Raw genomic sequence first — 22,227 nt, forward strand, 5'->3', positions numbered from 1 at the left:
CTAATAAATTCACTTTCTTTGTACACGGAGTGATTGATTTTTACCTGTCCTGCCCATGTAAAGAGCCTTGAAATATGTATCTGTGGTTTTCTTCCTTCCTTCCTTCCTTCCTTCCTTCCTTCCTTCCTTCCTTCCTTCCTTCCTTTCTTTCTTTCTTTTTTCCTTTTTATCTGCCCACTGAGGAAAATGTGTTGGTTAGGTTAACAACAGTACTCATAAAGAGTACTTCCTAGACCCATTATTCTCTAAGTATTCAATTTACCCTGAAGACTACTCTTTTTTTTTTTTTTTTTTTAAAGAGTTTGCCCTGAATTCCGGAAGAAAACTTTGGAAGCAATGGAGCCACCATCATCCAGCCTTGTGGTGGGAGACAGTTCTGTCATTATTTTATCTGGTTCCTACATTTTTCTCCATGTTCTCTAAAGTGCCTGTGACTGACAGGTAAAAAGTACCTCAGTTCACCTGACCTCAGCATGAAGCCACAGACCAAGCATCTTCTTTTGTGTCCTTAAACCTCTCTCCCTTTTTAAATTCGAGACGGGTTTCCCTGTGTAACAGTTCTGGCTGTCCTGGAACTCACCCTAGACAAGGCTGGCCTAGAACTCACAGAGATCCTCCTACCTCTGCCTCCTGGATTCTGGAATTAAAGGCACGTACTACCCACACCAGGCCTTAAATCTCTCTTTAAAATTGTTAATATTCAGGGCACCCTTCCATCTGTGGGACGGGGAGTCACTGTACTCCACATTGAGGAAAGGGCTGTGCTAGCTAGCCATGTTATTTTCAGAAGGAAGAATGGGAAGCGCCTGTGGAGTGCTGGAAGATAGCAGGATCAACTATTGGAGCCAGGGGCAAGAGCTGCTGAAATGCAAATCTCTACAGATCTGGAAAACCTCTGGGCCTGGGCTGGAAGGCAGAGACAAAACCGTTGTGCTGCGTCTTTAAGAACACTGTAACCATAAGGGCGGAACTCATGTCATTTAGACCTGACTAGCCAATCAGGGCCTTCAGTTCGAACTGCCAGTCAGAAGTGGTGTAGGGTTTTTCCGGGAGCCGGGCTGCAAACTCTGCTTTGCGGAGAAGTTGGAGCCAGTGTTTTCATGTGCTGTGCTGCGAGTGCTGCTGCGGGGAACTGTGAGGGGGTCATGGGCGAGCTGGGAACCAGGAACATGGTGAGTGAGGGGCTGCTGTCCCCAGATGGGGAAGAGCAGATGGGGAGGTGCGGGAGCCGGTGTGGAAGGTCCTCACCAGGGTTGGGTGGGAGTCTGTGGACAGATTGCTTGTCCTGTGAGTTCCCACGTGGTCCCTGCGATTCCCTGGACCCATACACAGGCTTCGGAATAACTTTGCTGTGTGGGCTTGATCTGTGTAGAGCATTTAGAGCAGGGAGCTGTGTGTAGAAACATATTTGTAGTCAACAACAAAAGTGCTTTTGGTGCCTCAACGGAAGGCAGGTTTCCAAACATGATGAGACCTAGTTTCTCCAGTTACTTCTAGGCGCTCAGCAGTTTGCATTTAATCTTTACGAGAACGGTCCATTTACAGTTACTTTTGTGGAGGTTGTAAAAGGCATCTGATGTGTTAGTTAGCACTCCACTACTTAGCTGTGATATATAAGAATAGAATTGGTGACATAAAGGATTTACTAGTGCCCGGTAGGTAGTTTCACTAGGTAGAATTTAGCTGAGGGAAGGCTGCCTCTAATACACCCCAAAGATAGCAGGGCGTTGGTGGTGCATGCCTTTACTTCCAGCACTGGAGAGGCAGAGGCAGAGGATCTCTGTGAGTTCGAGACCAGCCACATTTGGCTCCAAACCATTACAAAGGAGACACCCCTACTGCCACCAGCCACTAGGCCCATTCCCATATCAAAGAACAGGCCTCTAACAAGCAGCTCATGGAGGCATCACAATCTACATCAAAGCCTATTATGCCTTAAAGTTCCAGTTTTCTTCTAGAGAAAAGCATAGTTCCCAGAGATGGGGACTATGACACCAGGTGAGAAGTAAAACACTGTTGTGTTAAGGACTGGCTTGATCAAACAAGGTTTGCATTCAGGCCCTAAGACAGTGAGGAGGAACATTCTTGAGAGAGCCAGTGACAGCCTAGGGCCTAGGCCTTGGGAGCTTTGCCTAGGGCCTTGATGTATTGAGAATAAAACAAAGTTCTTTCTCTAAAACCAGGAGTATAGAGCTGGGAATGGTCTGGGGCTTTTGTGGAGGGGATCCATCAGGTCGAGAACTCAACTCTTCCCACCACGTGGGGCTGTGGTTATCAGTACTGAGGGCACTGTAGGCTTAGTCAGTAATGTTCTTGAGATTCCCTGTGTCCCCTTGTGCACCGTTGTTTGATTAGCCAACTCCTGCATTTGTCCCATTGTATGATAGTTTCTGGTGCATTCATAGATGTTCCCCATTTCCTTTCATTCTCCCCTGGAAGTAGTATACAAGATGCTAGTCTTCTTAAGAAGCTTACTTGGCATAAGACAGCTTGTGCAAGATCTCCTCACCCCAGATTTTATATTTTCTACCGCTACTTTTCCTGTCTTTCTCATTCCCTGGCACGGTCACCTCAGGACCTGAAGAATGACCTGCTGTCTCAAGTCACTGGTGTACTTCAGAAGTAATTCTGAAAATATCTTTACTGTGTCAGTCCCCCATCTACCTAAGTGTCTAGATTTGCAGTCTCCTGTCCCTATTTAAATAGTTCAAAGTGTAATCTGGCACATGATCCTAAAAGAAACTTAAGGATGACAGCATATGTGGAATGCAAAATCTGTCTAGGCTGGCTTCTCTTTGATCATTAGACAGAGATAGATGCATGCTCCTCATTAAAGAGATTTTTATTTATTAATCTTCTGAGTGTGTGGAACGATTTCTTCCTGAGAAGACATAGTAATTCTAGAGCAGCTGCATTTCCAGCCTTTTAGAAATATGTTTCTGAGGCAAGCTTTCCTATTGACTCAAGTGGCCTTGATTTCAAAGTGTTGCACTCAAGGACAATGACCTCTATAATACACCTCCAAAATTCTTAAATTAAATGACTGTACCACCACACATAATATAACAGGTTATAATAAGAATAGGCACAAACCATCATATTGAGGTTGGATAGGCAATCCAGTATGAAGAAAAGGGTCCCTAGAGCAGGTAAATGAGTCAAAGACACCCTCCTCACACTCCCACTTTTAGGAGTTCTACAAAAACACCAAGGTATGTGATCATAACATATATGCAAAGGACTTAGCACAGACCCCTACAGGATCCATGATTGCTCTTCAGTGTGTGTGAGCACTTATGACACCTGGTTTTTTGATTTTGTGGGCTGTGTTCTGCCGTCCTCAGTCCCTCTGGCTGCTACAATTCTTCCTCCCCCTTATCTGCAGAGTTTCCTGTATTCCTCCTAATGTTTGAATGTTGGTCTCTGCATCTGCTCCCATCCGTTTCTAGATTAATCTTGTCTCAGTAAAATTGGGCTAGGTATCATTCTATGAGTATAACAGAATATCATTAGGAATCATTTCACTGATTTATTTTTGCTAGTCTTGTTTGGATCTATCCTATTCTTGGACATCCAAGCAATGTTTGGCCTGGGTTCTCTTGCATAGAATGAGCTTAAATTTAGACCAGTCTTTGGTTGTCCACTCCCATAAGTTCTGAGCCACCAATAACCCAGCATCTTGCAAATAGGACTAAATGCAGTTTGAAGGTTTTGTGGCTGTGTTGGTGTCCCAATCCCAATACTAAAAGCCTTGCCTGTTTATAGAAAGCTGTTCAGGCTCCTCATCCCCCATTTTAGGAGTCCTTCCTAGGGTCATTTTCATAGAATTCAAAGAGTATCTAAAGAGGTAGGTTTACTGCTTCTTTTAAAGTTAGCAAGGAAAGTGGTTAAGTAAATGATAGCTATATTACAGAGGCTGCACTAGGTTTTCATATCAACACCCAAATGTCCCCGAATTCCAGTAGTCTCTCCTTATACTCTCTGTCTCCATCCCTCCTCACAGCCCACTCTGTTCTGTTCCCATCCCCACCTACCCCCAGTCTATCCAGAAAATCTATTCCATTTCCTCTTTCTCTGGAGATCCATGTATAACCCCCACCCCAGCCCTTCTTGTTAATTAGCATCTCAAGCTCTTTGGATTGTAGCATGAATATACTTTACTTTACAACTAACATTCACCTATAAATGAGTTCACACCATGTTTGTCTTTTTGGGTCTCAGCTACCTCACTCAGGGTGATTTTTATCTAGTTTCATTTGTCTGCAACTTTTATGATGTCCATGTTTAATAACTGAGTAATACTCCATTGTATCAGTATACCACATTTTCTTTATCCATTCTTTGGTTGAGGGAAGGTTGTTTCCACTTTCTGGCTATTAGGAATAAAGCTATTATGAATATAGTTGAGTAGGTGCCCTTGTGGTAGGATGGAGCATCCTTTGGGTATATGTCAAGAGTGGAATAGGGTCATCTTGGCATAGGTCTTATCCCAATTTTCTGAGGAACTACCATTTTGACTTCCATAGTGGCCGTACAAGTTTGTAAAAGTTATTTCCCATACAGGAATCAGCTCAGCTCAGCTCATGCCATTCTGAGGTTTAAGAGTTTCAGTGACTTGAAATTATTAGGCCTGCTCTTACTATCCTTAATGAAATTTTGTTGTTGTTTTGTTATTTAGCCCAGGCTGGCCACCAATTCATGGCAGTTTTCCTTCCAGCTTCTGAGTGCTGGTACTGTATTCCACATACCCCTTCAAATAGTTTAAAGTTACTGTCAGACCTGAAGAGTGAGGTTCACTACTTATAGAATGAGAAGGGAAAGTGGTTCAGCCAATGAAAGCTATCCAAGCAAGGCTGCAGAGATTGAGGGCATATGTTCACATCCATTGTGCCATTCACACATTTGTGGAGGGTTTAAAAACCAACACTCAACAAGTGTGGAGTAATGGTAACTATATTTGGCTGCTTGTCAGGATTGCAAGAATTGCTTACTACAGTTTACTCAACACCACCTGAGTTACTCTGAAGCACAGCAGTTAGGAGATGGAGCCTAGAGAGTGGAATTTTAAATAAACCTGCTTTAATGTGGGTATTTGTAACCTGCAGCTCTAGAGAGTTTCACAGAAGAAGGAACTCTCAACTTGGCATCATGTGGAATCTTCACACTAGAGGGATTATTTGCTAGTACAGGTATTCTGTATTTTTTTGAAGTTCAAGGACTTCCCTGTTGCCTACCTATTCTAATGGATGGTATTATAGTTTGTATGCATCTTAAATTGCCAACTTTGTCCTGTAACAGAGGCATGTAGCTAATGTTTTGACCTTGTTTAGCAAATGCATAGACCAGTGGATATAGTGAATTTGGATAATTGTAGCCTCTGTTGCTTTAGATAAAATTATTTTAAGCAATAAAGTCCTCCAACTCGTGAAATTGACCTAGGATAGTTCAGTAGTAAACTTGAATTAGCTCTTGTATGTTTGAAAAACAATCACACAGAACAAAATATTTATACTGACTTTGAGTGCCAGCAATTATTTTATAAAGCTTATTTACATGTATTTGTGAGATTTGGAGATGACTCATCAGGTCAAAGCATGTTGCTATACAAGCACAATAAGCTTGTTCCTGGGGACCCATGGTAAAATGAAACAAGTACTGAAAGTTCTCCATTCCAGTCCTCATGAGGTATAGCATATACCTGCACTCACACATCAGACACATATCACACACTTCTCCCTCTCTCTCTCTCTCTCTCTCTCTCACACACACACACACACACAAATGCACACACAACATACACACAAATCCACACACATAAAAACACACACCCCACATAAATCTACACACATTCAAACACACACACAAACACCAACATATACACAAACACAAATGCAAAGAAACGCAAACACACATACAAACATAAATATATACACAGCACACAAATACACACACATCACACATACCCACACACACAAATGCACACACAAACACATACACAAATATACACACAAATATATATACCCACAAAAAAACTACTGAAGATATATGTGGTAAATAAATTTACACAGGGCTAAATTTCTTGTTCAAATTGTTATTTTTTATTTGTATGAGATAATACCATGTACTGAAACGTTCTGACGTCATAAAACTAGTTTGTTCTGGTAGTCATAATAGAAATATTTGCAAAGTAAATATTCAGTGACCTTGGCTACCATGAGGAGATGTTGCCTACAATATTTTCATATTTAATATTAGTTGTTTAGAAGAATCATTTTGAATCTTCATCAAATCCAATGGAGACACTGGAATTTTAAAGACCCTTGTAGGTTAAATAATAAAGAACTTTAATATATTGAGGGAATAATAAAAGACTTTGGTTTGGTTTGGATTTTTTGTTTGTTTTTGTTTTTTCCATATTCTTTCTATGTAACCCTGGCTATTCTAGAACTTGCTATGTAGACCAGGCTGGCCTTGAACTCACAGACAGATTCTCCTGACTCTGACTCCCAAGTGCTGGGAATGAAGGCTTACACCAGCCTTGGTTTTAGATTGTTCAACAGTCTCAGTATGTATCATTGATCGGACTGGAGTTTTTGAGTACAGCATGCTGGCTATTTGCCTCTGAGATCTTTTTTATACGACCATTAACTACCAATGTCAGTTGTGCTTTGCAAAAGTAGAATAACATATGTGGCCAGAAATTTCAGGCCAGATTGATTTACTTTGCAAACTGGTCTTTAGGAGACCAGGATTGCCTTTTGTTCCATAGTCACCTGAGAATGGCCTCGACTTGATGCTCTCACACCCACACAAGCCACTATCCAGCTTATGATTTAAGCATGTAAAATGTGAAAACATTGCTCCTTTGCTCACAGTGCATAGACTTTGATTCAGAGTTGAAGAATAATTTTCATTCACATCTGTGTGATTTCTGTTTTCTTTTTGCCCTTTTTGGCCCAAGTCTACGGGAATTAGTTCTAAGTCATCACTCAGCTTTCCTTCTAAACAGCTTATTTGCTTTTACAATTATGACCTTTTGCATATCCTAGATTCTCTATTATTCTAGATAATTTTCATGTTGGGAGTGAAACCCATCCAGGGCTCATGCTAGGCAGGTGGTGTACTCTGGAGCTGCTTCTTTCCTTAGAAATACTTGTTTGAAAATATTTTTTCTTTGGTATCATTTAGTATCATTCAGCCCTTTGTTTAATAAGTCTTTTGCATTAGGTTTTACTTCATCTGTGGGTTTTCTCATTTGTATTGTTAAATGACTTCATTCCTTAGTTTTTAAGGCTTTTTTGTTTCTGTATCCTATCTTTGAATAAAGATTCAAGCTTTTTCTTGTGAATACTATTTAGAGTGATTATAAGGGCATGTTTTTGTTTTTGTCACAAAGCCTTATAGCTGTTTTGGCTAAATCACATTTACCCTCTTTTTTAATTTTTTTTCTTTATAGGATTTTTTATTAATTTTTTAAAATTTAAAACAATCTTATTTTACATACCAATCCCAGTTCCCTCTCCCTCTTGTCCCTCCCATTCCCCCCACCATCTCCCCATTCCACCCCCATCCACTCCTCAGAGAGGGTGAGGCCTCCCATGGGGGATCATCAAAATCTGTTACATCATTTAGGGCCGGACCGAGGCCCTCCGACCTTTATCTAGGCTGAGAGCATATCCCTCTATGGGGAATGGGCTCTAAAAAGCTAGTTCATCACTAGGGGTAAATACTGGTTCCAGGGATTTAAAATTTTTAATTAATAAATTAATTGATATTTTTGAGCTAATACGCTGGGTAGCTTTTCTGAAATTCATCTGTGTAGACCAGGCTGGTCTCACACATGGGGTAATCATGCTGCATTTCAAAGCTGGGATTACAGGTGTGTGCCCAGTAAAATGTCATTTATCTTGCAGTTATTTTCTTCTGTAATATGTGTCTAAATTAATGTTTGTGTGTTGCAGCAAATGTGATATCTGCTAACAAATGTAGCTCTTGCTTACAAGTAGATAGCTATTGGGATGGACATTTCCTGTTCTTCCATTGTAAGTTAGTATATTTGAGTTCAGATTACTTAAATGCAGGATACATTCTCAGTCCTATGGAAGTATAGAGACATTATGTGTATTTATGTTAAGTGAAACTATTACTTCTTTTCTATAACAATGTACCAGGAAGGTCCTTACAAATACAAAATAAGTAATAAAGTTTCCTGCAGTCCCTGTCTATGTTCTTTTAGGCCCCTGGGAGCAGGTTATGCTCCTTATAGGGAAAGCTGTTTTCTGGATTTAAGAAGCATTCATTTACTGTACAGGTGCCAGGGTAGTATATAATGGTGCATTTGCTTTTCTTCTATCTAGGCTCATAACTAACCAAAATTATACTGAGAAATACATTTCTGTTGACTCACAAATACCTATGTTTTTGTTTCTTAGCCCTACATTAGCCACTCTTTTTTGAGGACTTCGTACACAAATACAATGATCAAATCCACCCCTTATTTCCTCTCCTTCTGTACCCCAGCCTCCTTTGTTTCCTCTTCTCAGCTTCATGGGCTGATTTTAGACTCACGGAATTCACTTTGTGCTTGGGGAGGAAATGGTTTATTTGGCTTCCAAGTCCAATTCACAGTCAGTCGGGAACTCAAGGCAGAAGCTGAAATAGAGGCCCTGGAGGATGCCTTGTTCTTCAGAACTAGCTTCTTCAGTTTTCTTTTCTTTCCTCTTTTAATTGAAAATAGATTTTTGTGCAATATATTTCAGTGATGATTTCCCCTTCCCCAACTACTCCGAGATCTTCCTTTCCCATCCAAACCCACACTCCTTCTTTCCCTCTCTCATTAGAAAAGAAATAAGCATCCAAAAAATTCTGTTTGCATTCTCATACTCTATGCCTAGGAATAGCACAGCTCACAGTAGACTGGGCCCTCATAGGTCATTAATCAAGAAAGCTCCCTATAGTTGAAGTTCCTCTTCTCAAATATTCCTAGTTTGTATCACGTTGAGGAATATTTAACTAGAACAAGTACCATTAGTTTAGGACCATTGTGGGCTGTGAAATGAGACCTCATCTGAAAATAAAATAAAGTAACAGAATAAACAAATAAATACATCAACCCTTAGGATTAGTTTATCTTTTACATTACTAATTTCAAATAATTTGATTCTTCCTAAGATTTTGGAAGGTTTGTTTATGAAAGCACCTATTATTTTTGTCTTAAGTTTGGCTTTAACCAATTTGATGATTTTGTTCAAAGGTATAAAATAGGGGAAGTTTGGATGTGGGTAGGTGAAGCATGACCCTAATTAGTCTTATCAATAGAAACCAGGAGTCAGATATTGAGGTAAATGCTGAAAGATCAGAGAAGCAAAGGAGCAAACATTAGAGACTTTTTACCTCTCCAAATCCTCAGCCAAAAGAGTCTGAGACCCTGTCTCGACCCACGTTATATCCCTGGCTCTACTTCCTGATTATGCTGGGATCAAAGATGTGAGCCTGTCAAGTCCTGGGATTAAAGATATGAGCCAACACAATGTGGCCTTAATGGTTAATTAGTGCCTAGCTCCAAGCCAGCTTTATTTGTCTGCACAAACAAAATATACATTTCTCCTTTTTTTGTCTAAACAAGAAACAAAAGTTTTAACTAACATATAAAAATTATATATAATAACTATATACAAATATATACAGGTAATAATTTCATTAATAAGGTCTAGTCCACTAGCATTTGGCAAATTCAGAGAAAATACTCTATCATCTATCCTATCTTGGTGAGTCCAAACTGTTGTACCTAATTCACTATCTATCTATCCTAACTTGCATTATCACAGTTCTATATCCCCTCTTTTCTTTTTACCAGATCCCTGAATTTAATCTCCTTTGTTCAGATTTTGTCTTGACCATTACCAATAACAACTTGTACCCCCTTTAAGGATAATAAGTGGATATGACCCATCTTTTTGGAATGTGGGCATAGTTCTTTAGACTACTTCATGCTGATTGAGGACACTGGAAATCTTGGGGGACCCCGAGAAAATTCAGGATTATGGTCAAGTCCTGACTGGAGAATTCTTTGAGGCTAGATTATCTCAGCCAGCAGCCTTGAAGCCATTCTGGGTGTAGAACTCAGAGAAAACTGCAATAGAAAGGCTGTGAGATATTGGATCATCTGGGCCATTTGCTCCCATTGGAGATTATTCAGGGGGTCTTCCTTGATCAAACCTATTTTTCCTTAACCCAGAATGAATTCAGCACCTCTCATTTCCTGTGCAAACATAATACATCTTTTGACTTAAATTTTGAAGTCAAGATATTTTTTAAATATATAGGTTGGATTAATCTAGCAACAGTTATAATCAAATGTTTCTTAGCAGCTGTTGCTTCTTCCTCATCAAACAGTTAAAAAAACAACACAATAACATAGTATCCAGACTCTGTTTATTTTCCATCTTTTTGTAGCTTTCTTTATATTGCTTTACTCCTTTTTAAAGGATTTTATTATTTTAAAATTGTAAACCATCTAGAGGTTTTTTTGTTTTGTTTTGTCTTTTGTTTGTTTGTTTTGTTTTTTTCTGACTCTGTCTTGGCAGCATATCTCTATCTTTTGGGGACCAGATCAGTCTTTAAGTGGGAAGACAGATTGGAAAACCAAAGGTCTAGTTCATAGAGGTTGTGAACATTGCACTCTACTTTCAGGTTTGTCTTACATTACAAATAATTTGGAAACTGGTAGAAACAAGAGATAGGGATCATCCTTCAGCAATACATGGTTAGAATGTTTTTAAATTTCTGTTGCCAGGCTTGCTTCCCAAAGCAAGTAAAGAACCTAATACCTACTGTAAGAAACCATACTTCTTTAGTTGATAGAACGCTATAGAAAAAGATGACAAAACATTCCGGGAAAACTGCAAAGTATTTTGGCAAACTTCTACAAATGAGCTAAGACTAAAATTAAAAAATAGGAATAAATGATGTTGCCATTGAAGGTCTGGTAGGCACAGGTGCAGATGTAACAATTATTTCACCAAATTGGCATCCAATTTGGCCTCTCAGGAGGTAAGTATTCAGCTTGTAGGGATTGGAATTTTATCTCAGATTAAAAAAAAAAAAAAAAAAAAAAAAAAAAAGGGCACAAGATGGGTCGAATGTATAGGGCCAGAAGGACAGAGAGGAAAATTAAAGCCATATGTTGCTAACACAGTGCCCTGGCCCACGGGGTCAGTCGATGGGGACCCTGACGGAGGGAGTGAGAATGAGGGGACAAGAGACGTGAGAGAAGGAGACAAGACAGTGCTCAGATCAAGTCTCATTTAATGACTATAACCACAGTGTTTAAGTAGTGGAGAAATGAGGGAATGGGCCAAAGGGAGGATGTGAGGGAGGCACAATGTGCTTACAAGCAGGATGCTGGTGCTCTGCTATAAGATAAGTTGTTATATGATAAGCCTGCAGCTGGGGCTCTTTCAGGGTCAGGCTGCATCATATGCTTAATAGGAAAATAGTCAAAGGGGAATGGAAAATTACCAGTATGTTAGTATCTAAGAGAGTAGTAGGAATGATGGCTGTTAAGATGCTAACTTTGCTCTGGGGTTCTCCACAACATAGTAATGAATTTGTGGGTACATGATTTGTTATAGCAGTTGAATAATCAGATTAACATTCCCCCAATCTTAGAAACAAACCATAAACTAAAGTGTGTTTCAGGGAAAAATATTAGAAGGTATTATAAAGAACAGTCACTGACAGTTCAGGTTGTACAAGAGCAGAGCAGAACAGCTGATCTTTCAAAGACACCAACAGCCCTACCTTTAAAATGGTTGACAGACAAACCTGTATGAGTTGTGCAATGGCCTTTAACAAAAGAGAAATTGCAGGCTTTAGAACAGCTGGTACAGGAGCAGCTAAATGCTCAGCATATTGAAGAATCACCCCAGCCCTTGGAATTCTCCTGTATTTGTTGTTAAAAAGAAATCTGGAAAGTGGAGAATGGTAACAGATCTAAGAGCTGTTAATAAGGTGATTCAGCTAATGGGCTCTCTACAGTCTGGAATTCCTTTGTCTTCTCTATTCCCTAAATGATGGGCTCTTATAATTATTGATTTAATAGACTTTCCCCCCCCCCACTGTACCTTTACAGAAAAAGAGAAAAATTTGCCTTCACATTACCTGCTTATAATAATTCTCAACCTGCTAAATGATATCAATAGAAGGTTCTCCCAAAGGGAATGTTAAATAGCCCCACCCTGTGCCAATATTTTGTATATCAGCTGTTGGAAATGATACATATGTAATTTCCTCAATCTATAGTTTACCATTACATGGATGATATCTTAATATCTGTAATTTCCTCAATCTATAGTTTACCATTACATGGATGATATTTTAATATCTGATTTAAATGTAGATACTTTAGAAAGAATATTTGAAGAAGTAAAGAACATTTTGTCCTGTTGGAGGTTACAATTGGTCCAGAAAATATACAAAGAGGAGATGCTATTAATTATTTAAGCTGTAAAATAGATTTAGAAAAAATTAGACCCTAAGTAGGGTAAATTAGGAAATATTAATTGTAGACTCTTAATAACTTTGAAAGATTGCTAGGAGACATTTCCTATTTATGGCCCATTCTTGGGTAGGTCCTGAGTAACTGAGTAATTTGATCAAAACCTCAGAGCGTGACAAGGGCTTCAGTAGTTCCAGGAAATTATCAGCTGAAACTAAGAGAGAGTTGGCTTTGGTGGAATAGAAAGTACTAAATGTAAATGTGTGTCATGTGGATCCAAAGCTTAACTGAATTCTGGTCATTTTTCCCTCTCAGCATCCCCTACAGGAATATTAATGCAGAGGGAAGATATCTTAGAATGGTTCTTTTTAACCACATAAACTGAGTTTAAAAAAAAAAAATAGAAACTTTTGTGGAAAAGATCTCTGAGTTAATTCTAAAGGAAAATTGAGATTTCATCAATCAGCAGGAATGGACTCAGTAGAAATTGTAGTACCTTTTAATAAGGGTGAAGTTGACAAATTATGGCCAGAAAATTTTCCTGGCAAAGAGCTAGCAGTGATCTTTGGGAGGTATTAATAACAAACATCCCAAAAGCAAGAGAATTAAACTTATAAAGATAACTAGTTGGATTGTTCCTCACATTTTTATTGGAAACACCAATATCTGGAGCTCCTACATTCTACTCTGATGCAAATAATTAGTAAAGGCAAGTTACAAATCAGAAAATTCAAGTAAAATGGTTCTAAGTCCTTATGATTCTCTTCAAAAGTCAGAACTTCATGCTGTTCTCCTGGTGTTAATGGATTTTATGGCACTTCTCGACATAGTTACTGATTAACAATATGCAGAAAGAGTTGTTTTGCATGTTGAAACCATTGAATTTATGCCAAATGATACAGAATTGACTTTTTATTTATTCACTTTCAAGAAATAATCAGGAGTAGGAATCGTCCCATATACATACATAACAGGCATTTGATCCCATATGGGTCTGCTAGGCTCTCTAGCTCCAAATAATGAAGAAATTGATCAACTTTTGGTTGGAAATGTGCTGGAGGCCTCAGAATTTCATAAAAAAATATCATGCCAATAGCAAAGTTTAAAAGACTTTCCCATCACTTGGCAACAAGCCAAGAAAATTATAAGGAAATGTCCTACTTGTTCTTTATACAATCAAACTCCACTACCTGCAGGAAGTAACTCAAAGGGTACTCAAAGGAATGAAAACTGGCAGATGGATGTGTTCCACTTTGTAGAACTTGGAAAATTAAAATATGTACACCATGTCGTTGATACCTATTCAGGTTTTTAATTGGCAACTGCTTTCAGTTTGGAAAAGGCAGATTTGGTCATCAAACATTTGTTAGAAGTTATGGTCATTATGGGTATATATGTAGAAATAAAGATAATGCAAAAGCATATGTCTCTAGAAAAGAAACAGGTTTTTGCTTATTATAATATAAAGCATAGTACAGGTATACCACACAATCCTACAGGGCAGGCAGTTACAGAAAGATGAAATCATACTCCAAAGGATATGCCATATAAATAGAAACGGATAATAAAGGCCCCCAGAAGTAGATTGCATAATGCTGTATTAACTTTGAATTTTCTAAATGCTAATGAGAAAGGAACAACGGCTTTGGAGAGACATTGGGTAATGGAAAAAAAAACTACAGAATTAAATCAGCTAGTATATTTTAAACATGTGTTGACCTCAGAATGGAAACCAGGACATGTGTTACATTGGTGAAGGGATTTTGCTTTTGTTTCCACAGGAGAATAAAAGCTATGGATACTATAAAAATTGATAAAGATTAGATTTGAACAAGAGACCTCTTAATTAGAAGAGATGATAATTCATCAAGCTGCATTACTGTTTAAACTAGCTTACAAAGCTAACAAATGCTTTTCATTTGATCAGATATAATTTGTTCTCAAAATTAGGATCAGGGAAGGGTTTTGTTTCTGTCCTTTCAGGAGAATAAAGACATCCAAATCCAGGTAAGGACTCTGAAGAACACTGGCCAAATGAGACATCTGAAGAAAAAGAACAAATCATCTAGGGAAAAAAAATGTCCCAAGAAAAAGAATAAATTGGCCTATTCTTATATCACATTTACAACAAGATAAACTTTCCTAAATCTTCCCAATGTTTGTTTCTACTGTTCTCTACAGACATATGATGTAAATGGGATTTTTATAGTCCCAGTCTCATTAAAGACTAAAGCTGGCTTTAGAATTGGAATGTGGCTCTTTACTTCTTTGAGCCTAGGCATGCTTGATCTTTCTCATATCAGAAGAGCCACCTGATATGGGACAAGAAAAACAAAAAATAAAGGACTTTATTATTGCCACTAATCCTCATAATCCTTTCTTTTTATATTGCCTCTTTAACAGGTTTTCTTAAGTTACAAATATTATATCAAAATTTATAAGATTAATATATAAGTATTTTATATATGTATACACACACACACACATATATATATATATAGTTTTTGTCATGAAATGCAACATAAAAGAATGCAACACATTTTTGCAACATTAAAACACATGTTACACAGCATAAGCAAATATAATCCATCTTAAAATAATATTCCACAACAGCCTGATTTGAATTTTGACACCACAAAATATTGAGATCCCTAGAGCTATGAGACATCTTCCATGGAGAGTTAGCTGTATATAGGCAGTGGAAGTAACCAAAGAGAGAGATGTGTGAGAAGTTGCAGGGATAGGGCCATCTAAACCCATTGAAAATGAAGCCCAATGCATCTGAGACAGAGCTATAGGGTTTGATGTTTGTTTTGCTGTACTTTCGTCTTATCTTGGGTGAGTCTTCCCTCACTATGTCTTCATTTGTCTCTTTTGGAATATGAATGGTGTTCTGTGCCATTGTGTGATGGAAAGATGAAATTTGTTTTCTGATTTTATAAGATGTCAGTCAAGAGATTGTCTTGAGTGTCAGAAGAGGCCAGACATTTGAACAGACATTTAACAACAGTAATAAGAAGTATTTTCTCTTTTGCGGGCACACCACCCAGCTCCCAAACAAATCACACACAGAGTCTTATTGTTAGTTATGAATGTCCTGGCTAGCTCATTGCTAGCCAGCTTTTCTTAACTTAAATTAATTATCCTGTCTGCCTTTTTGCCTCTGGGCTTTTCCTGTTCTCTTACATCTGTAAATTGTACTCTTACTCTGTGGATTGCTGTGTTGCTGGGTGGCTGGCCCCTGACACCCTCCTCTAATGCTTCTCTTGCTATCCTTTTCTTCATTTCTCCTATTTATACTTTCTGCCTGCCATCCCTGCCTATCCTTGCTCCTGTCTTGCTATTGGCCATTTGGCTCTTTATTAGACATTGGGTGTTTAAGATAAGCAAAGAATCACAGCTTCATCAAGTTAAACAGTTGAAGCACAAACAAAGTCACACACCTTAAAATAATATTCTAACACAAACAACTGTAGGGGTTGTTGCAGATTATGAGGATCATTGAAATGACTAAATGCATTTTCTTTATGGATGACCATTAGCCCATAGTAACTTGTGTCAGAATGTAATTGACTGAATGAAAAACCTCCCAAACAGGGTTGTATGCTTGCACCTGTGTCTTTCCTTGGTGACTTTCTTTGGATTGCTCATGACACTTTAGGCTTTCTGGATGAAATTCTTCATTGGGGATGTGATATGAGTCTGAATAGCCTCACTCTGTTTTCTGTTCTTTGTATCTAATGTGTTGTGGTTGAAACTAATCATCCAGTTTCCTTCTTGTACTATCATACCTTCACTAACATTATAGACTCTACCCATGATTCGCATAAGATGCAGTAGAAGCAGTTACTGTTTAGTGCTAAGCCAGTTTGCTACCCTTCTGTTTTGTTTTAATTTGTTTGTTTTTGAAGACAAGATCAGCCCTCGCTGTCCTGAAAGTAGCTATATACACCAGGTCAGCCTTGAACTCAGAGATCCCCTCAATTCTTGTTTCTAAATGCTGGAAATAAATGTGCGCCAAGATTCCTGGCTGTGTTTTTTGTTTTGTTTTGTTTTGTTTTGTGTTGTTGTTTCGTTTTTTGTTGTTGCCGTCATTTTTTCTTTTTGTTATTGTGTGATGGGCCTGGAATGCAGGGTTTTTGTCCATGTCAAGGAAGCATATGCTGTTGTACTGAGCTTTGCTCATATCTTGAAATTTAAAATTGGGCAAAGGGTACAATTCTGTTCCAGGATGGCATGTATATATGGCATTAATATTGCCTGAGCCTTCTATGTCATTGGATTGCAAGTACATCATGTTCTTCCTCGCTGTTGTATTTGTTTTTTGTTTGTTTGTTTTTTTTTTTTTTTTTGTAATGAGAATGAGTGTTTTATTTGTATGGATGGATGTGCACCACTAGGGTTCCAGCTCCTTACAGTGGTCAAAAGATGATCTCAGAAAACCTGAGCTTAGATACTAACTGTAGTAGATACTAGCTAGTACTAGTAATACTAGCAATTGAGCCACCTGTATGCAAGACCAGCAAGAGCTCTTCAATATTGAGCCATCTCTTCTGCCCTGTATTATTTATGTTCGGCATTTGTTACTAATGTTTTCATCTGTCCATTTGTAACATTTAAAACATGCAGTGCCTTGAAGTAAAATCTTATTGATGTAACAGCTTAAATTGTTGTACTCTAGGTTTCTGTAAGAGGAATATAGAACTGGAGTGAATGCATAACTCTTTGTAGTAAGGTCAGTAAAAACCTGAGTTCTTTCTTTTTTGTTTGTTTGACTGATTTTTTGCATTAGTATGTACTTCTGGCTATTCTTGAACTGACTGCATATGCTAAGTTGGCATTCAACTCTGTGGCAAATGTCTGCCTCTGACTTCTGAGTGCAGAAGTGAAAGATTAGCTAATACACCCAGCTTGTCCATCTTATTTTTCTTTTTTGTAGTTAGTAATTGTTCATATAATTTCTCTCATGTATACTCTGTACTGTTGACCTGTTTACTTGTCTGTCTATGTCTTTTAATAGACATTTCTTTTGCAAGATGATATCCCATTCTCAGGGAACAGAGTTGACTGGGAAATTCCATTATAATGTCTATGTCATGGGATGAGTGCGGGGAGCATCAGAATTATATGACTATACTATCAAAGAAGTAGTCATTTACCATGCAGCCAGTATCATGCTTTCTGTTGAACACATGTATGGGATATTTCAGAATACAGTGACCTATAACGATGTGCATGTTGACTTCACTTGGGAAGAGTGGACTTTGCTGGATCCTTCCCAGAAGAATCTCTACAAAGATGTGATGCTGGAGACCTACAGGAACCTCACTACCATAGGTATGACTGACTGCATTTTCCTTCATGTTTTAAAAGAAGGGGACAACTGTTCCATGGTTTTTGATGCTCTTCTGTAATTTGTTTGAGAAAGAAGAGTGAGGTGAATAAATGAGGCATGGTTCTAAGGTTCACAGAAGATAGTAACTTAAATTTTGCACAGTTTTCAATAATATACCATACATTTTCTGGTACTATATTTTAGGATACAATTGGGAAGACCGTAATATTGAAGACCATTGTCAAAGTTCTAGAAGACTTAAAAGGTAATTATTATGTGCAAGCTGATAGAAATGTGCCCCTGAAGAAATTGTAATGTGTCCTGGAAGTAAACAAAAACAACAGTATAAATATGCCCATCTTAATTTGTATGGATTATTATTCAATTCTCACAAAACTATAACTTCTGGTAGGTGAATTGCATTTGTAAGTCATTCATTTAAAAAAGAAGTCATGGAAACAGTGTCTTAGCAGATATCACCATTTGAATCATAGCTCCATGAGAACTATGCTGTGGATTTGTCAATTCATACCACCCATATTACAAAAGGTATGCATGTTGAGGAGGTGATAAGTATATCTCCAAACTATTATAATAAGTAAATAGTCCATAGTAAATCTAGTGTATCTCATATACTTGTGACTGTGCTTAGTTTAGTTAGAGAAGCAGTTAGCGTCAAAGGACAGTTGTTCTGGAGAATTCTTTACCTATACCACAAGTCTATGAAGGGCAATTAGAATCAGAGGGCAGTTGTAGTGGAGAAACCTTAACCTATACAACAAGTCTGTGAGGCAGATAGAATCAAGGGGCAGTTTAGTTTTGTGATTCTTTATAAAGTTACCTTTCAATATAACTAATAAAGTAATTCATTCTTTGTAAATGAAAACTGCATCCTGACGGCAAAAGAGCTGATTGAGAAGAGTATCTTGTTTGCCTACACAGTTAATCTGTAACAAGCTGCTTGGGTATGAATGTATGTGGGTTCTTGGGATAATTTGTTTTTTACGTGTAGTATGTAAAATGTTTACTGATGTAAGGGATATTGAAAACATGCTGTTTTTATTTGTATTCATTGTAATCATTTACTTGAGAAACAGAATGTAACCACATTGTAATTGTTATATTGCTTGAAAGCTTTTGCTGTTGTATATAAGCTTTAAGGGAAAGAATAAGATAGAGTTAAAAATGAGTTAGAAAGAAAACATCAAGAATGAGAGAGATGGAAGGATTTACAAGAAAAACATCAAGGATAAAGATAGATTTAGAAGGAAAATGTCAAGAGTGAGAGAATTAAGAGGAGAACATCAAGAAAGTCAGAAGGAAAACTTCAAGAGGACATATGGGACAGTTCTAAATAGAGATAAGCATACAGGATGAGAACACAAAAGGAGAATAAAGAATAGGTCTGAAAGAAACAACAACAGCAAGAAAAAACAAACAAACCCAAACCCTTAATGAAGGGGAATAACATGAGTGTAAACCTGGTGATAAAAACCTTAAGATCTGATTTCTCTTTACAGTTGATCCAAAGTGTAAAATTTATTCCTACCGATACAAAGATTTAACAATGTATTTAACGTGGTAAAGATTTTACATGTGCCAATTATTCTTGCAGGCATGAAAGACGACAAACTGGAGAGAAACCTTCTATATGTACCCAATGTGTTAAAGCCTTTACATATGGCAGTAATCTTCAAAGCCATGAAAGAACACACATTGAAGAGAAACCATATGAATGTAATCACTGTGGTAAAGCCTTTGCTCATCATAGTGTTCTTCAAAGGCATACAAGAACACATACTGGAGAGAAACCCTTTGAATGTAATCAATGTGGTAAAGCCTTTGCTTATCACTATGGTCTTCAAATACATACCAGAACACATACTGGAGAGAAACCCTATGCATGTAATCAATGTGCTAAAGCCTTTGTACAACATATTCATCTCCAAATACATAAAAGAACACATACTGGAGAAAAACCCTATGAATGTAATCAATGTGGTAAAACCTTTGCTCATCCCAATACTCTTCAAAGGCATACAAGAACACATACTGGAGAGAAACCATATGAATGTAATCAATGCGATAAAACCTTTGCAGGTCATAATGAACTTCAAAAGCATAAAAGAACACACACTGGAGAGAAACCCTATGAATGTAATCAGTGTGCTAAAGCTTTTACACGTCACGCTCATCTCCGAATACATAAAAGAACACATACTGGAGAGAAACCCTATGAATGTAATCAATGTGGTAAAGCCTTTGCCCTTCACAGCCATCTCCAAAGCCATGAAAGAACACATACTGGAGAGAAACCATATGAATGTAATCAATGTGGTAAAGCTTTTACACGACACTTTAATCTTCAAAAGCATAGAAGAACACATATTGGAGAGAAGCCCTATGGATGTAATCAGTGTGGTAAAACCTTTGTTTGTATCAGTAGTCTTCGAAATCATGAGAAAAAAACATACTGTAGCGAAACCAAATAAATTTAATCAATGTGGTAAAGTTTTGCATGTCATACTGGTGTAAACCTTTTTGTGTGCAACCAATCTGTTGCAAGTTACATTAGTTTTTGAGTAATGAAAAAGATACCAAGGGCTTGTTATTTGGTAAGATCTTTAGCCAGCACGCAATCAGAAAAAAAAAAAAAAAAAAAAAAAAAAAAAAAAAAAAACCAACAACAAAGAAATCCAGTATTCTGTAGAAGAAATTTGACAGTGTTAACTATCTGTTCAAGCATTATGATATGTTTTTATATTGTTTGCATGGAAAAATACAAATTTATGAACCTTATGTGTAGGGTAAAAGTGTCAGCCAAAGAAACACACTCTGACCCTGAATAGAGAGCCCAAGTAACATACCTTGTCCCTAATCCAGAACCAGCGAAAGGTCCCCTCTGGCCCTGAAACTAGAGCCAAAAAAACAAAAACAAAAACAAAAACCAGCAACAACAACAAAAAAACACTCTACCTTTGACCAACTGAACACAAAACCAACCAATCCCTGAGCACAAAAGCCAGCCATTCTCTGAGCTAATTCACATTCAGGGATTGAAATCTGACCAATTCCCACCCAGAAAATCTTCTCCCTGGAAAAACTCTACCCCTATGAAGCCCTATGTAAACCCTGTGTTTTTTCAGTTGACAGAATCCTTTTTCCATTCTGGCAGAGGCAGCCACTCCCCTGGATTCCTCCCCTCCAAATAAATCTCTCGATTGGGTTTTAGATGAAGGCCTTCCTTTCAGTGAAGTGGAGCAGAGAAGCAATGGACACCTTTGCTGGGAAGCTGTCTTAAGGGAGTTTGCAGGAGCTGGAGTTGACTAGTACATTACTGCAGCAGTTTCCCCCTAGGTTGAGTGAAGCAGAGAAGTAGCAATTTGGTCCAGAGCGGAGAAGAAACAGACATCTCTGCTGGGAAACTCTCTGTTGGAGTGGAGCAGAGCAGCATGGGACATCTCTGCTGGAAAGTTCTCTTAGCAGAGTGAAGCAGAGCCTGCTGAACAGCTCTCAGAGAGGAGCAGGATTGCTACATTCTGCCTGGAGACCATCCCCAGTGGAACTCAGATTAAGGTATAGCCTGACATCCTGACAACCAGGATTCCTTTCTTCTCATAGCTGCAGGTGTCAAGGATACCTTCCTTTCACAGCTGTAGGTATAACCTGCCTTCCAACAGTTAGGGTATCTTTCTTCCCAGAGCTGTAACACTTGCAATATGAATTTAAATGATAATGTAACCCTTTTAGACTGTATACTTCTCTTCAGTTGCTTGAAATAACTAATTCAGGTATAGAACTTTATGGATTTGTATTAGTTCCTATTCTGTTGTTGTGATGTCTGTCAACTTACAAAAGAGTTTAGTTTGGCCCTGGTTTCCAGAGGGATACAGGATCACCATGAAAGTGTCATGTGGACAAGTGTCACACATAGCAGCTAAAGTAAGAGGATAAGAACTCACATCCTTACCCTGCAGCAGGAAGCAGAGCGTGGAGACTGGAAATGGTGTGTAAATATAAATTCCCAGTGACATATTTCCTCCAGTAGGGCAGCATTTCCTACATCTTCCTAAATGTTACCACCAATTTAGAAGGATTGATTTGTCTGGCTTCAAGGCTATATTCTTGCTTTCTGTTAAATTAACCAATTCATGATGAGGAAAAACTTTGTAAGTAAGGCATTAGATATTAGAAATGCTGTGTTACAGGAATGAATGCTTAAAGAGAAAAACTTTTAATCGATGAAAAATCATTTCTTAAGAGTTGTTTTAACTGTGATTATGTAATGTCAGGGTGTGTTTCTGTGGGTATGTGAATGTTCATTCTGGTTCCTGAGAACATTAGAGCCTTGGATGTTCTTGTAGAAGGAATTACAAGAAGTCGTCACAAATCA

At 38.0% G+C, this 22,227-nt stretch overlaps 1 protein-coding gene across 1 annotated transcript; it reads left to right on the forward strand.

Moving 5' to 3' along the window:
* The first annotated feature begins 1,077 nt into the window (after positions 1-1,077).
* LOC127234541 (zinc finger protein 120-like) lies at positions 1,078-20,363 on the forward strand. The gene is given in 4 exon segments (XM_051201525.1): positions 1,078-1,172; positions 17,710-17,836; positions 19,450-19,503; positions 19,506-20,363. Coding segments are annotated over 4 exon segments (1,074 nt in total). The 5' UTR covers positions 1,078-1,100; the 3' UTR covers positions 20,327-20,363.
* The last annotated feature ends 1,864 nt before the right edge of the window (positions 20,364-22,227 follow it).

The sequence above is a fragment of the Phodopus roborovskii genome, unplaced genomic scaffold (genome assembly GCF_943737965.1).
Source record: "Phodopus roborovskii unplaced genomic scaffold, PHOROB, whole genome shotgun sequence".
Taxonomy (NCBI): Eukaryota; Metazoa; Chordata; class Mammalia; order Rodentia; family Cricetidae; genus Phodopus; species Phodopus roborovskii.